Below are 19,112 nucleotides of genomic sequence, written 5' to 3'. Positions count from 1 at the left end.
ATGGAGATAGAAAAGCCCATAGGGGACAGGACTTCCTAAGGAAAGTATGGCTGCCAGAGGTGTTTGGTGGGTTGACGTGCTGGGGCTTCTAATTTGATACAGTTCAAAAAGATTGAGTGTGAAGAACCAGCAGAGTTGCTTCCTTTTAGAAGTGTTCTTGCCTGGCTTATTAGTGCACACCTTTAATCCCAAGATTAAGGAGGTAGAGACAGGTGGACCTCTCTCTGAGGTTGAGGCCAGCGTGACCTACCTAAGGAATTCAAGGACAGTCTGGGATATGTAGTGAGGCTCTGCTTAGAAAAAAGAAGAGTGTACTATGAGTTTTCTTGTATTATCTTCCCTGTGTCTCAGTAGTCATGCCAGGAACTGATCTTTCTCCTTCTTGAGCCTGATGAAAACTCTGTTTTTTCTTATTTGGATAGGAAATTTTGTACGTCTGCTTGTCTCTGAATGTGTTTCCTCTGCCAAGGAGAATGCATACACCCTCCTTGTAGTTTGTTTCAGTTTCCTGTTTACAGTCTATACTAACTTTTATTTAACGAAGATTAGTATGACCTTAAGCTCCAACTAGTCATATATCTGCTATCTTATGAAGAATTTTTATGTATATTAATATTGTCAGGACTCTATGATAAAGAATATTGTGTGCTTAGCTTTTTATGTATGTTTCCATAAAGGATTTATTTAATCTTTCTGTCACTCATGAGAAAGTATTATATGAAATTAAAATTTTTTCTTTTCTATATAATGCCATCTAGAATTTAATTTTATCTCAAGAGAAAATAATTGAAGTAAAAGTAAAAACCTTTCAAAACAAGAAAGTTGCTAGTTACATGCCATGCCTTATTTATGTTTATATGTGTGTTTTAATAAAATAGATTTTAGAAATTAACCACAAGATTTTCTGTACTTTATATCAAATGTAGACCAGATGTTACTCTGGAATACTTTCTCTTATTATGGAAGTGCAATTTTTTTCTTTTTATAAAGTGTAAGGGTTCTTGGGAACTCTAGTAGTTAATTGCCCTCCCCCACTATAATTATTTTGTAGATTTTAACTATTTATGGCACATCATTTATTTTTTTTACATGGTCCTTTTATTTTATTTTTGTGATACTTTATTAACAAAGCTTGCATATTATATAATATTATGTGACATTATTTTCTTGGAAACTTTTTGAAAACATGAACTTTTAAAGCTCAGCAGAAGTGCTATGACACTTCTCTCTCGCTGAACTGGTATATTCAAGAGCTAACTTGCTAACTCCAGACCCAACCAAGAAGTAGGCTCTTTTCCCCCAAGTATGTGGGTTTGTCTCACTACAGGAGTAAAATGTACAGGAATTACATGACATGACCTACTCTTTATTATTATTATTATTATTATTATTATTATTATTTTATTTTTTTAACTCTTCTTTTACTATAAATGGGTAGAGTCTCTGGTCCAGGGGCAAAGATGACAGCTTTCTGCACTGTGCAGGAATTGCTTCAGTGAGCGAGTGAGTGAGTGAGTGAATGAATGTGCTTGTGTGTATTATGTTAACTGGTTGTATAAACGAGAGGCAGAATGTGAACCCATAGCATTTGGGATTTTAATCAAGCACACTACCTCCCTTGTTTTTTTTTTACTATTTGGTAATGGTTTCAAAATCTAATGTGACTTACTTATACATTAACAACAGTCAAGGAAACCATTAGATAAGCTTTTATTTAATTTGTTAGCTTATTTTTTGTTAGGTTATTAATATACTCACTATTAAGTCATCTGATTGAATATTGTCACTAATTGGTGTGCAGTTGTGAAAGTTACCTGAGGTTTTCTGCATTCTTTTTTGTTTTGTTTTGTTGTTTTTTAATTTTAATTTTCACTTTTTATTTTTATTAACTACAGTTTATTTACTTTGTATCCCAGCTGTAGCCCCCTCCCTCATTCGCTCCCAATCCCGCTCTCCTTCCGTATCTGGATTCTTAATCAATGAATAGAACAATGGTAGCCTGCTTGATAAACTGTTGAAAGGAGTTACTTTGTGCAAATTGCTTTGAATAACACTTCCTAAATTGGATGGTCACTACTATTATTTAACTAAAAATGAAAGCTTTAAAGTAGTGAAGTTTTTTTTTTTTTTAATTCATAGACTTACTAAACAACACTGGATAAATTTCACATTCATATGTACATCTTGATATGTCTTGACCCAATTGATCATGTGTTTCTGAAAACAACTCTCCTTACTCCCATTGTATCTTCAGACTTGCACAAGGGAAGAATTTTTGCTATTGTTACAGATTGCTTTATTTTATTTGGGGTTATTATTATTTTTGTTCTTGGTATTATTTTTCAGTTTAATATAATTGGATAAGCTGTTATTGCTTTTTTTCTTTGAAATTTTGTTTGCTCTTTCTACATACTAAATTGTGTGTTATATTTGCTTTGATTTCATGCAAACCAGATAGAATTGCTTTAATAACTGAAAAATGGTAAGTATATGAAATTCAAGCAGTAACGATTGAAGTATTTCGTGCTGAGGCGAAACTGAGGGGTAGGGCACAGATACATCTTCCATTGCACCCAAAGCAATTAGAGGAGTGTTATTCAAAGACTCTGAAGGTAGAACTCAGATTCTTTTTTTTCCTGGTAACTGGGAGTTTAATGAAGAAGGGCCACAGATGCTTACAGCGGCATTTACATAACCCATAACCTCAGTGTTTATCCCCGAGGGGAAACTTAGAATTTTTAGGAATTACAAGAATTTCTTCTGCAATACCTTGCCATTTCTACAGCCTTTTAAAACCAATTTCTTATATTCTTTTACTTTTGAGATTTAAATATAATTATATCATTCTTACCTTCATTTTCTGACTCCAGATCCTTCCACTTACGCCTTCTTGTTCTCTTTAAATTCATGACCTTCTTTTTCATTAATTGTGGTTATATGCATATATGTATATACGGTTATGTGCATATATGTATATATGTATATACATATGTATTTCTAAATATAAGCTGCTCATTCTATAAAATGTCACTTGAATGTATGTTTCAGAGCTAACTATTTTGTATTAGACTAACAATTGGGGAAGATACTTCCTGGGTAAGATTGTTTCTCCCACTTTCAGCATTCTTTAATTGCCTGTAGATTTTTGAGTTGATCCCCGTGATCTTTCCTTATGCCTTTTGGTGTATCTGTTGTTCTTGTCCAGCTCATGTTTAGGCAGTCACATTGATTTATAGTGTAGTTTCTCATATTACTAGGATACACAAACTTTCAAAGTAAACTTTATAATTGTTTGGCTCTTAGAATTTTTCTTCCCCTCTGGTATGAATGTTCTTGAGCCTTAGGTTCAGGTTCTTTTCTACATGTGTCTATTGTAAGTGGTATCCACAACCTTGTATTTTGATTGTTTATAATTTTTTATAATGTTCTCCTTTTGTTGCAAAAAGTGGTGTCTGTGATGCAGGATGATAGGTACACTTGTATCTCTGGGTATAAATATAAACACTTAATATCGTTAGGGGTTATGTTGGTTTAATAAACTAGTGGTTATAGATTCTCCTCTAAGATTATGACTGTACTAGCGTTGGGTAGTTGTCAAGGTTTTCAGGAGCAGGCATAGTATCCCTCTTCTTCAGTTCTTAAGTGCTATTAGAGATCTGTTAGTTAGTGCCTAGGATACATGTTCTTTTACTGCAACCTTTGATTTAGCATGTTACGCTGGTCACTGGGGTTCATTGGGGTTCATTATTGTTCCAGCTGGGTAGGACTGTTGGTTGGTTCCTTTCTTTGGAAGCTTAAATGGTGCCTTCTATTACCATGAACACTAGTCCTCAGGAAGGAAGCACTAAAGTCACTTGCAGCTCAGAGGCCTCTGGCCTTGTTTCTGAAATGCATATTGTCCTCAGCAATGAATAAGGACTTAGCCTTCCACTTCTAGGGGGACAACCAAGGATAATCCCAATTAGCTATATGTTTTGGGAGTATCTGGGATAACCCAGCCCAACAAACTAAAAGATGGTTTTTTTTTTTTTTTTTTTTTTTTTACATCTTGTATTGCAATTTTTGGTAGGTGGTCTCTGGCTCTTGGAAGAAACATTGTTAGCACAGATGAGGAAATTTCATTTAAAGTATATTTGTATATTTATAAACAGACTCACATGATTTTTTTGCTTGTTCTAGGTGAATAGTTAATAGTATGATTTTTTATGACTTTATTTCTTATGATTTTTTTTATTTCTTAAGACATTCTTATATTTACCAATCCCACCCTCTGTCTCTCTTCCCCATTCCCCTCTCCTAGTCCACTGATAAGGGACGTCCTCCTCCCCTTCCATCTGACCCTAGTCTATCATGTCTCATCAGGACTGGCTACAATGTCTTCCTCTGTAGCCAGGTATTAGGGGGAGGTGATCAAAGAGCCAGCCACTGAGTTCATGTCAGAGACAGTCCCTGTTCCCATTACTAGGTATTTCACTTGGAGACTGAGCTGCCATGGGCTATATCTGTGCAGGAGTTCTAGGTTATCGCCATACACGGTCCTGGGTTGGAATATCAGTCTCAGAAAAGACCCCTGTGCCCAGATTTTTTGGTTCTGTTGCTCTCCTTGTGGAGCTCCAGTTCTTTAATCTCCCTCTTCTTTCATAAGATTCCCTGCCCTCTGCCCAAAGTTTGGCTATGAGTCTCAGCCCCTGCTTTAATACCTCCATCAGTAGAGTCTTTCATAGTCTGCATGTGGTAGGCTCCTGTCCTGTTCCCTCTCTTCTGCTTCCAATGTCTATTGCATTTGTCCTTCTGAATGAGGATTGAGCATCTTCCCTAGGGTCTTCCTTGTTGTTTAGCTTCTTTAGGACTATAGATTTTAGTATGTTTATCCTGTATTATATGTCTAATATCCACTTATGAGTGAGAATATGCCACATGTGCCTTTCTGCTTCTTGGTTTCCTCACTCAGGATGATCTTTTCCAGTTCCCACCATATGCTTGCGAATTTCATGGTTTCCTTGTTTTTAATAGCTGAGTAGTATTCCATTGTGTAAATATATCTTCTGTAAAACAAAAGACATTGTCGTCAGAACAAAACGACAGCCTACAGAAAGGATCTTCACCAACCCTATATCTGACAGAGAGCTAATATCCAGTGTATATAAAGAACTTAAGTTAAACACCAACAAATTAAGTAACCCAATTAAAAAATGGGATAAGGGCTAAACAGAATTCTCAATAGAGGAATATCGAATGGCAGAGAAACACTTAAAGAAATGCTCAACGTCATTAGCCATCAGGGAAATGCAAATCAAAACAACTCTGAGATTTCACCTTACACCTATCAGAATGGCTAAGATCAAAAACTGAAATGATAACACATGGTGGAGAGAATATGAAGAAAGGGGAACCCTCCTCCATTGGTGGTGGGAATGTAAACTTGTACAACCACTTTGGAAATCAATCTGGCACTTTCTCAGAAAATTAGGAATGGTGCTTCCTCAAGATCAGCTATACCACTCCTAGGCATATATACATTTCTTTCTTTTTGTTTTTTCTTTTTTTCCTAGCAAATGTCTTGTATCCTGCTGTTCTCATCTCTATTGCTTCCCTACCCCGGTACTTGGCAATCATCCCTTTTTACTTTTCTGGTTTCTCTTGTTACTCCAGTATGAATACTCACTTAGGAAGATTTAGAACTTGGAGCCTCAAATGAGATAGCACAAGTGACATTGCTTTTTCTGAATGTTACCTCCCTTAATATGATTTTTTTGTATCTCTGTCTATTCTTCTGCGAATTTTATTATCTCATTTTTCTTATAACTAATAGTATTCCATAGTATATATGTACCATATTTTTATTATTCAGTGGTTGTTGGACATTAAGGTTGTTTTCATTTCTTAGCTATAGTGAATAGAGCAGCAGTGAATGAGCATGGGTGAGCAAGTATCTGAGGAGTAACAATGTTCAGTCCTTGGGGCATATGGTGCAAAGTGGTTATGGCAGGGCCTATGGAAGACTTAATTTTCTCCACAATAATTTTCATATTGGCTATAGTAGTTGAAATTGCAGAAACAGTGAATGGGTATTTGCTTTTGTTGTCAATTGTTTTAGTTGTTTACAATTCTGATTGAGATAAGAGTAAATCTTGAAGTTGGTTTGAATTTGCATTCCCCTAATTACTAGAAGAGATGATTTTTTTTTTTTTTGAGATGTTTCAAAGCTTTATGACTGCCTTTTATTACTATTTCTGTCTTCTCATTTGTTATGGTCTGTTTAGGTTTTTGACATCTTGTTCTAAACTATCACACCTGCCTATTTTTTCAAACTTTTTGAGTTTCCTGCCTAAGCCATTTATCTGTACATTTATCTATATCTTATTTTTTAATGTAGGCACTTAGAGTTATAAATTCCTCACACTGAATGTGGCCTAGAGGTTTTGTCATGTTGTGTCTTCCTTTTCATTTTGTTCCAGAATTTTTTTTTATTTCTTTCTTGATTTCTTTGACTAATTTATCATTTGGTAATGAGTAATTTAATCTTGAGTTTGGGCATTTACTAGATACTTAATTGCTGTTGATTTTATATTTATTGCATTGTGGTCAGATAGGTTACAAAAAAGAATTTAATTCTTTTTGAATTTGTAAGGATTTTTTTTTATGTGTGTGTCCTAGGATATTGTCTACTTTTAAAAAGCTTCTGCATGTTGCTCAGTAGAATATCTATTTTTTGATGAATGGGTGGAATATTTTGTTAGGTCTATTTGATGTAGGGGAATTTGTGAATCTTTCTAGAGTAAGCACTCTGACACCAATTTGGACCAAGGTTAGTATAGATCCAAAAAGGCTTCAATTCTGGGTCCAGTTTGTAGTCTCATTTTATACTCTTAAACCACAAGATGGAATGGTTAAGCAGGCAAGATTTTATTGAAATGTATGTTGCAGTGAGCAGATTCTTTGTTGTTTCAGCTTTTCTCCAGGTCATTTTCCTCCAAGGAGCAAGTGAAATTATGCCCAGCAAATAGGTAGTATAAGCAGAGTATGAAGTAAATCACTAAGTCCATAAATAGCTAATAATTGGTATTTTGTGTCTTATTCTACTTCATGTAGTCTATTTTTATCAAATGTTAGGATAGCGACTCCTTGCTCTCTGGTCACGGTTTGTATTTTGCCCATCCTTTCATTCTGGGATTGTGCCTCTCTTTTCAAGGCTAAACATGTTTTTTGTAGACAACATTTTGTTTCTTGATCTATTTAGTCAGCGTGTGTCTTTTTAATAGAGAATCATTGATATTTAAAGTTACTGATATTTGTGTTAATGTGGTCATTGTGTTTTTAATTTGTTGTGCTTTAGTGGACCTTTATGTTTTAGTAATTATAACTCCCTGTCTGTCACCAGGTTTCTCTGCTATTCTCAGTCTTCTTGTTCAGCTGGAATTATTCCTGTATTTTTTTCATGATTTGATGGATATAAATATTTTAGGATTTTTATATTGTGAAAGTTTTTCATTTTCCTTCAGTAACAGTGGATAGTTTTGCTGGGTTTGTTAATCTAGGCTGGCCACCATAGTCTCTTAGGGGATGGAATGCATTGTTCCAGGTTCTTCTAGTCTTTAAAGCTTCCACTGAGAAATCAGCTGTTTCTGAAATTTTTTCTTCATATGTGACTTGTGTTTTTTTCTCTTGCAGCTTTCAATGTGCTTTCTTTGTTTTGTATATGTAGTATTTTAGCTGTGATATGCTGTTGTTATTTTCTTTTCATGTCCTTTGCTGTTCTCTGTGCTTCTTGAATCTATAGGTGTATCTCCTTAGTTTGATAAAGTTTTTCTTCTATGATTTTTTTTTAATGCCTTTTACTCTGGATTCTTTTTCCTCATCTGTGCCTATAATTTGAACATTTGTTTCTTTGTTGAGTGGTAGTGGTAGCTCCCATTTTCTGTATATTTCTTTCCCATTAAAAAAAAAAAGATTTATAGTCCTTATTTTTTTAATTTAATTTTATTTTTTCTTATCAATTACATTTTGTTAACTCTGTATCCCCAACTATATCCCCACTCCCTCATTCCCTCCCAATCCCACCCTCCCTCTTTCATCTCCACCCTGCCCCTTTCCAAGTCCACTGATTAGGGAGGACCTCCTCCCCTTTCATCTGACCCTGTTTTATCAGGTTATCTTCAGGACTGGCTGCAAAGCCCTCCTCTGTGGCCTAACAGGACTGCTTCTCCCTTGGGAGGTGGGGAGGTCAAAGAGCCAGCCATTGAGTTCCTGTTAGAAATAGTCCTTGTTCCCCTCACTATGGGATACCAATTGGTTACTGAGCTACCACAGGCTATATCTGAGCAGAGGTTCTAGGTTACATTCATACATGGTCCTTGGTTGCATGTCAGTCTCAGAAAAGACCCTGTGCCCAGATATATTTGTTCCTTGTAGAGCTCCTATCCTTTCCACATCAGACTAACTCCCCTTATTTCATATGATTCCCTGTACTCTGCCGAAGGTTTGGTCATGAGTCTTTGTATCTGCTTTGAAAACACTGCTAGTTAGAGTCTTTCAGATGCGCTCAGTAGGCTCCTGTCATACGTTCAATGCACATCCCATCTGTCTTTCTAAATGAGGATTGATCATCTTACCCCATGTCTGCTCTCTTGATAATCTTTTTTAGGTGTATAGATTTCATTATGTTTGTCATATCTTATAGGTCTATATAAGTGAGTATATACTGTGTTTGTCTTTCTCCTTCTGGGATATTTCACTCAGAATGATCTTTTCTAGATCCCACCATTTGCCTGCAAATTTCATGATTTCCTCCTTTTTGATTGCTGAGTAGTATTCCATTGTGTAAAAATACCACAATTTCTGTACCCATTCCTCCGTTGATGGACATCTGGGTTGTTTCCAGGTTCTCGCTATTACAAATAAAGCTGCTATAAACATGGTTGAGCAAGTATCCCTTTTGTGTACTTGAGCAAAGTTTGGGTATATACCTAGCAATGGTATAGCTGGGTCTTGAGGAAGCACTATTCCTAATTGTCTGAGAAAGCACCAGATAGATTTCCAGAGTGGTTGTACCAGTTTACATTCCCACCAGCAGTGGAGGAGGGTTCCCCTTTCTCCCCAACCTCTCCGGCATGTGTTGTCACTTGAGTTTTTCATCTTGGCCATTCTGATGGGTGTAGGGTGAAATCTCAGGGTCGTTTTGATTTACATTTCCCTGATGGCTAATGAGGCTGAGCATTTCTTTACGGGTTTCTCTGCCATTCGATATTCCTCTGTCGAGAATTCTCTGTTTAGCTCTGTTCCCTATTTTTTAATTGGATTACTTGGTTTGCTGCTTTTCAGCTTCTTTAGTTCTTTGTATATACTGGATATGAGTCCTCTGTTAGATAAAGGGTTAATGAAGGTTCTTTCCCAATCTGTAGGCAGTCGTTTTGTTTTGATGACAGTGTCCTTTGCTTTACAGAAGCTTTTCAGTTTCATGAGGTCCCATTTATTGATTGTTGCTCTTAGAACCTGTGCTGTTGGTGTTCTGTTCAGGAAGTTGTCTCCTGTGCCAATGAGTTCTAGGCTGTTCCCCACTTTTTCTTCTAACAGATTTAGAGTATCTGGTTTTATGTTGAGGTCTTTGATCCACTTGGACTTTAGTTTTGTGCAGGGTGATAAATATGGATCTATTTTCATTTTTCTGCATGTAGACATCCAGTTGGACCAGCACCATTTGTTGAAGATGCTTCTTTTTTCCATTGAATGGTTTTGGCTTCTTTGTCAAAAATCGAGTATTCATAGGTGTGTGGGTTTATTTCTGGGTCTTCTATGCGGTTCCATTGATCCTCCTTTCTGTTTTTATGCCAATACCATGCAGTTTTTATTACTATTGCTCTGTAGTACAACTTGAGATCGGGGATGGAGATACCTTCAGATGATATGTTGTTGTACAGGATTGTTTTGGGGATTCTGGGTTTTTTGTTTCTCCATATGAAGCTGAGAATCCTCTTTTCAAGGTCTGTAAAGAATTGAGTTGGTATTTTGATGGGAATTGCATTGAATCTGTAGATTGCTTTTGGCAGGATGGCCATTTTCACAATGTTAATCCTACCAATCCATGAGCCCAGCCTGGGAAAGTGACTGGGACACACAGGCTTGTGGCACCAGCCTGGAGACCCAAAGCTCGTGTTACCTGGAATCTCTTCCGAGTTCTGGCTGGGCAGCCGAGAGTGGACCCGACCGATTCCCACGCTGTGGGAGCCTCCCCTCACCTGGGAAACACGATCGCTGTAGTTTTAGGGCCCAGAGTTCAGTCTCCTGGTCGCTGTACGGAGAGTGTTGTCCATCTTCTCAGACACAGTGTTCTCCCGGCGCCGCCATCTTGCCCCCCGCCCCATAGTCCTTATTTAGTTTATTTCCTTAGGTGATTCATTTTACTTGTAAGACTTTTTTTTTTTCTCTACTTGACTTATTGGGTGTCTCAGTTCCATATTCCTATTCTGCTTGAATGCTCTTCATTGTTGCTAACCTCTTGATTGAATTCTGTTCTCAAGTCCTGAACTGTCATTATTTTTTTCAGTCTTATGGTTGTTTTCTTCAGAATCACCCAGGCATATATTCTCCGTAATTTCATTGGCATGTTTCTTCGTGTCTTTAAATTCCTTGAACTCTTTAGTGCCATTCATTCTTTTCAATTCTGTATCCTGGAGTTCACCTCTGTAACTTTCATTGGCAGACTTTTCCACAGCAGTGGTGGGTATTAAAGCGGTGCCACCTTGTATTTTTATAGTGATGTGTTTAAGAGGAGGTTTGCGCTTGAAACCTTTTTTTCTTAGTTTCAAGTCTGATATGGATGAAGCAGGTTAGAGCAGAAGAGTAGATATGCTGAACAGATTATGCCTAGATGTTTAAAATGGCTAAGGTTTAGGATATGACCCATAGTCTAAGCCTGGTCTCATGGGATTTGTCTGGTTGAGTGGAAATGTTTGATGTGGTACATATGTGTCCTTTTGGTTGGGGCCAGGTAAGAAGGCTTCTGTCAGAAGACCAGAGATTGGTTGCAGCTCAGGCATAGGAGGCCAAGGCCTTTAGGTATGGGACCTGAGGTTAGGAAGAAGATGTGGATGGGCCAGTCCCAGGATCCACATGAAAAATAATTTCATGATTGATGAGGATGAAATAGAATTAGAATGTATTTAAAAAGTATAAGAAAAGCAGCCCAAACATGACTTTTACTTAAACGGAGTTCATATACTAGCTTGTGAAATTCTCAGAAATTTTAAGTTTAGTAGTAACAGAAAGAACAGCAATACATGGCCATAAACACTTATGCTGTAAGTATAGTTCCCTGGTAGTTTCATTTTTCATTTGAAAATCCATTTATAATGAGAAATATTAGTTTTTTTGCAGGCAACTTTCACAAAGGATAGTGTTAATTGTGCTGAAAATTTTGTTTTATTTATTTTTTTAATCAGTTTTTATTTTTTTAATGTAGGACACATTTTTCTCATCTATCTATCTCTCTATTCAATTTATTCGCTTTGTATCCCAGTGTCCTTTGCTTCACAGAAGCTTTTCAGTTTCATGAGATTCCTTTTATTAATTGTTGATCTTCTGCATCTAAAGACAGCTCTGGAATTATGTGAAGATATCTGGCTTTTTTTAAAAGATAACTTGGTACTTTAAAATGCTCAGAGTTTATGTAGTTATAGCAGAATTATTATTATGGCTTTATGGGTTTGAATACTGAAAGGCAAGTTGTATTACTACTTTATAGGATAAACCTTTTAGTCTTTCCATGAGTCTCTTACACACTATGAATTTTATTATGCATATTATTTAAACATTCCATTTTAACAGTATAAAAATTATAAGGCTCCATTGTGTTTTAATTTTTTTAGATCATTGTTTTTGACGTAGAAACTTATAGTTCTATAACTGATTATTAGACAACTGATATTTTAAGTTTATGGTTGATAGAGACGAGTCTCAGTGTTTTACAAATGGGTGATATTTAATGTTGAATGACATGTATTCAGACAAATGCTTTTATATATAATTTATTTGCCATTGTAAGTGCATTTATCTTGTGAGAATCAGACCTCCTATTGTCAAATGAAGTATTCTATAAAGGTTTGGAGTAAATAAATAATAAAACTACTTTGATATGCAATTTAATAATATTAAATATTAAGACTTAAAATGACCAATTTTAATACTTAATTATAACCTATTTTAAAGTCCATGTAGCTGTCCTGCATTAAAGATTGAAAGAATTTTTAAATAGAAATTCATTCTTTTCAACTTGTCTTGTTTGTAATTGATATTTTGAAGAACTTGTTTCAACCAGAAATTTACCTTTACCTATTACTATTTCTAAATTAAAATAAATAAATAAATGAATAAATAAATAAATAGGTGTGGTTTGCATTCTTTGTAAAGCTTATCTAAAATGTTCAATTGCTCTACCTTTTAAATAAGAAAATAAAGCTTCTATAGAAGGTTTCTTTTAGAGCAAAATGTCATATTTTAGTTTAATTGCCCATCATAGTGGATTTATTCTATCTATAACACACACTTATTTTTGCTGTCTTTTCATTGCTTGTTATAAAATTCTGAAAGCAGTCTGTTGACTCTCTGTGGTGTGACTTTCTCTCCCTCTCTCTCTTTTGCTTCTGAAGGAATACCACTTTGTATTTTCAGTGTTTGATTTAATTAGCTATTTTTTAGTTTGATGTTAGTCAAGAATTCAAATCACTGAATGTTTTAAGAACTTTAAAAAAATTTGTGTCTTTAGAATGACACAATTCAGGAAGCTAATTCTAACTAAGTCTTATACACAGTGAAGGAATGAATACAAACTAGAGCAATTGAAACCACACAGGCAATGTGAATACATTAGTTTATTAGAACTTGGGCTATGATGCTATCTGAAATGTTAATTATGTAACATTAATATATTACTGGTAGTGTTTCACTCATGCATTTCTAGTCTATGAAACTTTTAGAGTACTTGTTTTACATAAAAATACTATAATGTATTTAATATACTTTAAATCCCAATGTTAATGATAAACCCTAACCTTTGAAATAACCGTTGTGTTGTAAGCTTTTTATTAATGTATAAAATGTTCCAGGTAAATACTTTTCTTCAAATATTTTCATATTTAGATCTAGTATTGTAAGAACCAGACTTCTGAAAACAGTCCACTTATCTTTAAGATTAATTTTAGTTCATGAACAGAAATTTCAGCTGAATTTGTGAAGTCTTATTACTAGGGTAGTTTCGAAGCATTACAATAAAACCAGTCTCCAGGTTTTTAATTTTTAGTTTTATGGAGCACAAAAACGTGTATGCTAGTAAGAATAACAAAGGAAATATGTATGTTTTCTGATGTATAAAATGTTTGTTCCTGTGTTTCTAAATTTAAGAAAGAATGCTTACTTTGATGTATTTAAAAACACAGGAAAAAACATTTTTATTAGAATTTAGAGATTGATTATCATTATTTCAGGGAATTGAAGTCTCTCAATTATTGATTTAAGTTTTCATTTTCTAAGAAATTTTCAGCTTTATTTTTATTCACAAGGAAGTTAGATGATTAGGTTGCAGTAGTATAAAATTCATGTCAGATCTGTAAAAGAAAATTTCAGGTATAATGGATCACTAAATTTATAAAAAAAAGTCCATCAGACCAATAAGATAAGAAATTTGGGTATATGATATTTATGGGTAGATAACTCATTTCAAACAATTAATGAATATAGACAATAAATGAATATAGACATATTTGTTTGAAGATCTTTTAACTGCTTCATAATCATTTTTGGGTATATTTTTGCTAGTAATTTTATTGCACATTCAAAAGCAACATTTTACTTCCTTTTTTTCTAGCTTATTCCAATTACTCTAAAAACTAATATATCCCCTTATATTTAAAACAAAGCCATAGAAATCAAGGTGGCAACTTTTTTCGTTACTTTTGAATTAGATTGGTATTTAAACCTGTAATTAAAACAAAATGAAGAATATCATCCATACACTATCTATAGATTATTTGAAACTAACTTATTACTAATCTGCGGGTTTACTTTGTTTAATTATATATACATTTTAATGTCTCAGTTTTGATATGTAGACATCACAAATTATGATATAGTGCATTCCTCATTGTATAAAATATTTGTAGCTTAGTATCTTTTTAACAGTTAACTTCATTTTCTGGCTTTTGGTTATTGCCAGAGACTTTTCAAGTTCTAACAGTGGTTCTCAAACTACCTAATACTTCCAACCCTTTTATACAGTTTTCCATGTGTGGTAATCCCCAACCATACAATTACTTCATAACTACTTCATTACTACTGTTATGAATTGTAATGTCAATATCTGATATTCAACTCCTGTGAAATGGTTATTCGACCCGAAAGGTGTTGCAACCTATTGCTTGAGAACCACTGTTGTAAAGAATTGTAATTAATGCTAATTTCATCAAATCATTTTTGAAATTTTTACCTTCTCTTAGGAATGAAAATGTTCTTAAGTATCTTAGAATCTTATAAAGGTGTGAACATCATTATGTTTTTCAGATGTGTAGGGCTCGCTTTTTGTATTGTCAGGGCTTCTGGGTATTTGCGACAACAGTTATATGATACCATTGTGGACCCCAATGGACTCTTCTCTATACCCCCTTTTTGAGATATGGTTTATTGTTGCCTAGGATGAACTAGCACATTGAATTTACTTAGTGCCAGGGATTGAACTCAGGGCTTCATACCTGTTGGGCAAGCTCTCTACCAGCTGAACTCTACCCCAGCTCAACACTACTTTCTAAAATAGACTTTGTTCTCAGTTAGATTGTTAACTATTTTTCAGAACATTAAAAATCCCTAAATTGATTAACTTCGAGTTTTAAAGCTTGTAAGAGTAGAATTTAGTATAAAAATAAGAAGTTAAAGTAATATGATTATGAAAGTCCAGGTTACAGAATTCAAGATGTTTGAAGGATATTTAACAGCTTAGAATAGGCATGTTCATATTTTACTGCTATTAGTTTTAAGAATATAAAACAGGATATGAATCTTATTTCAAAATACCCATATTTAAGTATAAATTTGAAATGTATTTAAACCATCTATTCTGTGCAGTAATTATTTAAAAGTTTGTTTTATTAGCCTTTATGTGCCAGTAAGATTTCATACCGTTCTGGGTAACTGCTGTCTATCTTGACAAAAGAGAATCAATGAAGGATGCTTCAGTTACTCACCCTCACTTTCATTGTTGTATAGTTGGTTTCTCTCTAACTTCCTCCTGAAAAACCCAAGTAGTGAAGGAAAAAGAATGTGAGCTTTGGAAACAAACAATGTGTTCAGAATCTGGCTTTAGTGTTTACAATGTGAGGCTGTAGAGATGGCTAAGCAGTATGAGCACTGGCTGCTCTTTCAGAGGACATGGGTTCAATTAACCAGTGCCCAAATGGTAGCTCACAAACTTCTGTAACTCCACTGCCAAGGGATTCAGTGCTGTTGTCTGTCCTCTGGTTACCAGACACACATGTAGGCAGAACAAACATTCATGCAAAAATTAATTAATTAGTGTGGTAGAGCAAGTTTATTCCATTTTCTCTTTGGTAAAATGTAAGTAAAGACAAAGAAGATACGTAAGTAGATTATAGGGAGAATGAAGAGTGACACACTGTTTTCCCCATATATTTACTGCTTTAAATATTAAGTGTCACTAATACTGATTGCCAGACTTCTTTACAAATTTCAATTTGTTCATTATCTGTTTGTCTGCAGTAGAAGGTCTTCTCTTCATTTATTTGTTAAAGTGAATTCATTCATTTGATATCGCTTTTATACTATAACAATCTGTATTTTGTTATCATCTACTGGATTCTATTCTCCAAAGTTCCTTTTATATGAGTTTATTGATTTGAATATACATAAGTAAACTCTGGCAACTGTCTTAGATTATATCAGGTTGCATTCTCTGGTTTTAGGAAATCCTGTTTCATGTTTACAATGTCGTTTGCTTCTTAGTAAACTGTGATAAAGGACATCAAAAGCAACTTGGAGATAGAAGACAAGTTAAAGAGTCCATCTTCAAGGGACACCAGTACAGGAGCTCAAGCAGAAATCCGGAGTCAGGAACTGAAGTAGAGAGCATCAAAGAACATAGATTACCAGCTTGCTCTCCATTGCTTTCTCAGCCAGCTTTCTTTTCTAACCTAGAACCATCTGCCTTTTTGGCACCTTTTATAATGATGTGAGACCTTGCACATCAATCATTAATCAAGAAAATTCATCTCAGATGTGCTCACGTGTCATCCTGTTGGAGGTATTTCCTCTATCAGCATCCACTTTCCCAGCTTACTCTAGTTGTGTTAGGTTAACAAAAACCAACCAACACATTCACAATATTCACCCTCAGTCTCCTGCTTTTGGTATAGCCATAATCCCACGGAAGTTTACTTGTGTACACCGAATTGTGTTTGTTGGTGAGCAAGGGAGCTAGATTGTTTTGATGAAAATCAGAGAAATCACAGATGTATTTTATAAGGTGAAGATTTTAGAGATAAAGCAAATAAGATATTGAGACATTTTGAATTGCAGAAATGTTAATAAGGATCTGTGTAGTGTCTCTGAAACCTGTTACATGTTTAAACACAAAATCTTGTAAAATTGGCTTTATTTTCTTGATTTTTAGATATCACGTTCATTGCACTTGCTTTCTCACTAATTTTTCTCAGTTTTGCGTTTCATTTTTAAGCCCCCACTGTCTCTTGTTGTTTCGAGACAGTTTCTCTGTGTAGTCTTGGATGTCTTGGAAGTAGCCCTGAAGACCAGGCTGGGCTGGAACTCACAGAGATCCACCTGCCTCTGCCCTGAATGCTGGGATTAAAGGCGTGTACCATCATTGCCCACACCTCACTGCCCTTGAAATGAAGAAAATTTGCTCACATAATATTGAATAAAAATTGATGAAAATGTTTTTTTTTTTTTCCCGGAGTGGATATTATAGTTTGTTTCCACATATAATTTATACTTTAATGACATTGAAAGTATTAAGGTGTTAATCAGCTTTGTTAACATAAAGCACCAAGTTAATGGAGGAAAGTTTTATTTTGATTTATACTTTTAGATGTTTCATTCAGTGGTTAGTTGGTAGAATTGTCAGAGAAACACAGGAAATTCCTAGTAACCTTGCTAACTATCAAGCAATTACAGTATAGAAGAATTGTCTCTTTATATATATCATGCCAAAACACTGTAAAACTTTGTTTTTATTGTATATTTAGGTGCAATTGTAGATGTTTTTTTAAAGAAAATAATCATGTATATGACTAATGATTATTGAGGGCATCTGAGGTGAACAAAGGAGAACATCCCAATTTTTTTTTTATCAAGAATTGGTTATATAAATTGTGATAACTATATAATGGAGTGCCAGACATGCATTAGAAATTGCAGTTTAGACACAAGGACAATATTCATGACAATTTAGTAAAAATTAATGAAATTTAGTAATAGTTGTATATAATCAGCTTGTTTTCATGGTGGATCACATTGAGAACATGTCCACTGTAAAGACGGGTGTAAGTATAATACAGTAAGCTATTAGCAGTGGTGTTTTTCACTAGTAGTAGTAGGAGTAATTTTAGTTGGCTGTATTTTTGTGAATTCTTATTAAAGTGTAAATCACTGCTGTATTAAAGAAATTGTTATAAATACGAGATTTTAAAAATTTTTCAGTTAAAATTTTTGTATAAATTTTATTAAAAATAGATATCACTCTTCACGAAAATAAAGGTTATATACGAAGTCCTGATGTTTTTGAAGCATGTTAGCATGGAATATTATTGGCAGTTTTTTACACTTTGCACAAGTTCCTCAAAGTGTAGTATTAGATCAGCCTGGTAGCCTGTAGAAATCTTGTTGATGTCTGCAGTGTTCATTTAATCATTTCATTCTGTTTAGCATTCCTTTCCAATTGAATCACAAAAAATATATTCATCTTTTTTCTATTTTCCATTTAGGTAATCTTTCTCGGTGACTGTCTCTCCACTTAATGAAATGTATCAGTCTGTGTCTGAAACTAGACATCCTCTGCAATCAGAAGAACAAGAAGTGGGCATTGACCCCTTGTTCAATTATTCAAATAAGTCTGGAGGTAAGTTTTGTGTCCAGCTGCTGTTTGCATATGCTAAGAACTTAACAGAGGGGCTTCAGTAAGTTCTTCCCACACAATGGATGTAAGTCTTTCATGAAGCTAATCAGAACAACTTTAAGAATATTTTGCTAGATATGTGTAGAATACTCTTGATGCTAGTGAATACCAGAAAAAGTTCACTTTGTATTGAAGGTTGAAAATGCATTAACTGCTGGGTACGATGACACATGCCTATGATCCCAGCACTCAGGGAGGCAGAAGCAGGTGGATCTCAATGAGTTTGAGGTGAGCCTGGTCTCCAAGGCAAGCCAGATAGCCAAGACTACACAAAGAAATCCTGTCCCCTGTCTTTACAAAAAAAAATATTAAAAATTAAATAAAAAGTCATATAGTAGATAGTGTCTTTAATATATAAAGTCATTGTTGAAATACAAAATACCCTTTGTCAAACATGTCTTGAAGAATCATAAGCTGTTGGTAATGAGTTTTCAGGTAATTTACACCCCTTTATCCACATTAAATTGAGCTCAGTTCTAGGATGAACTTTTTGCTAGGGTTTCATGAGGAGTTTGTGAAAACTGTTGTAGCCATGTTTTTATTTGTGAGTAGTTCATTAAGTATGTAATAAAGTTCCTTGCTCAAGTGACTACTAGTATTTTTTCATTCATTAAATGTAAATACTAATATTATAAGATCTATTTCAAACAAATTTAAAAGAATTCAGGTGTATTTTTTATGCTTCAAATAAAGTTATTGTTGCCTGTATATTGATGTTAAAATCTACCATGACATTTTGGTACTTTTAAAAAGTAACTGATTCCTAAAACGGTCATTTCTACAGAACAAAAGCTCTTTATTTTTGTGTTTTTACTTTGTGTGTGTGTGTTTTAGAGAGAGAGAGAAAGACTCTCTCTCTTCTACATCCTATAAATACCATTGATATTTTTGTTGAAAAAAGCAGCATTTGCCCTTTAAAATT

At 34.5% G+C, this 19,112-nt stretch overlaps 1 protein-coding gene across 7 annotated transcripts in view; it reads left to right on the top strand.

Annotated features, from left to right (window-relative positions):
* Window positions 1-19,112, top strand: part of Tbc1d5 (TBC1 domain family member 5) — a 458,701-nt gene that overhangs the window by 127,004 nt on the left and 312,585 nt on the right. For all 7 annotated transcript variants that reach the window (XM_055614078.1, XM_055614055.1, XM_055614062.1 and 4 more), the window contains one exon: window positions 18,000-18,133. In XM_055614078.1, the coding sequence (XP_055470053.1) occupies window positions 18,037-18,133 (97 nt within the window). In that variant the 5' untranslated portion in view covers window positions 18,000-18,036. The remainder of the gene's footprint in view (window positions 1-17,999; window positions 18,134-19,112) is intronic.

Source organism: Psammomys obesus, unplaced genomic scaffold (assembly GCF_907164565.1).
Source record: "Psammomys obesus unplaced genomic scaffold, mPsaObe1.curated_primary_1811, whole genome shotgun sequence".
NCBI classification, from domain to species: Eukaryota; Metazoa; Chordata; class Mammalia; order Rodentia; family Muridae; genus Psammomys; species Psammomys obesus.
Note: the sequence above shows the minus strand (reverse complement) of the source record. Positions and strands in the feature narration are given on the sequence as shown.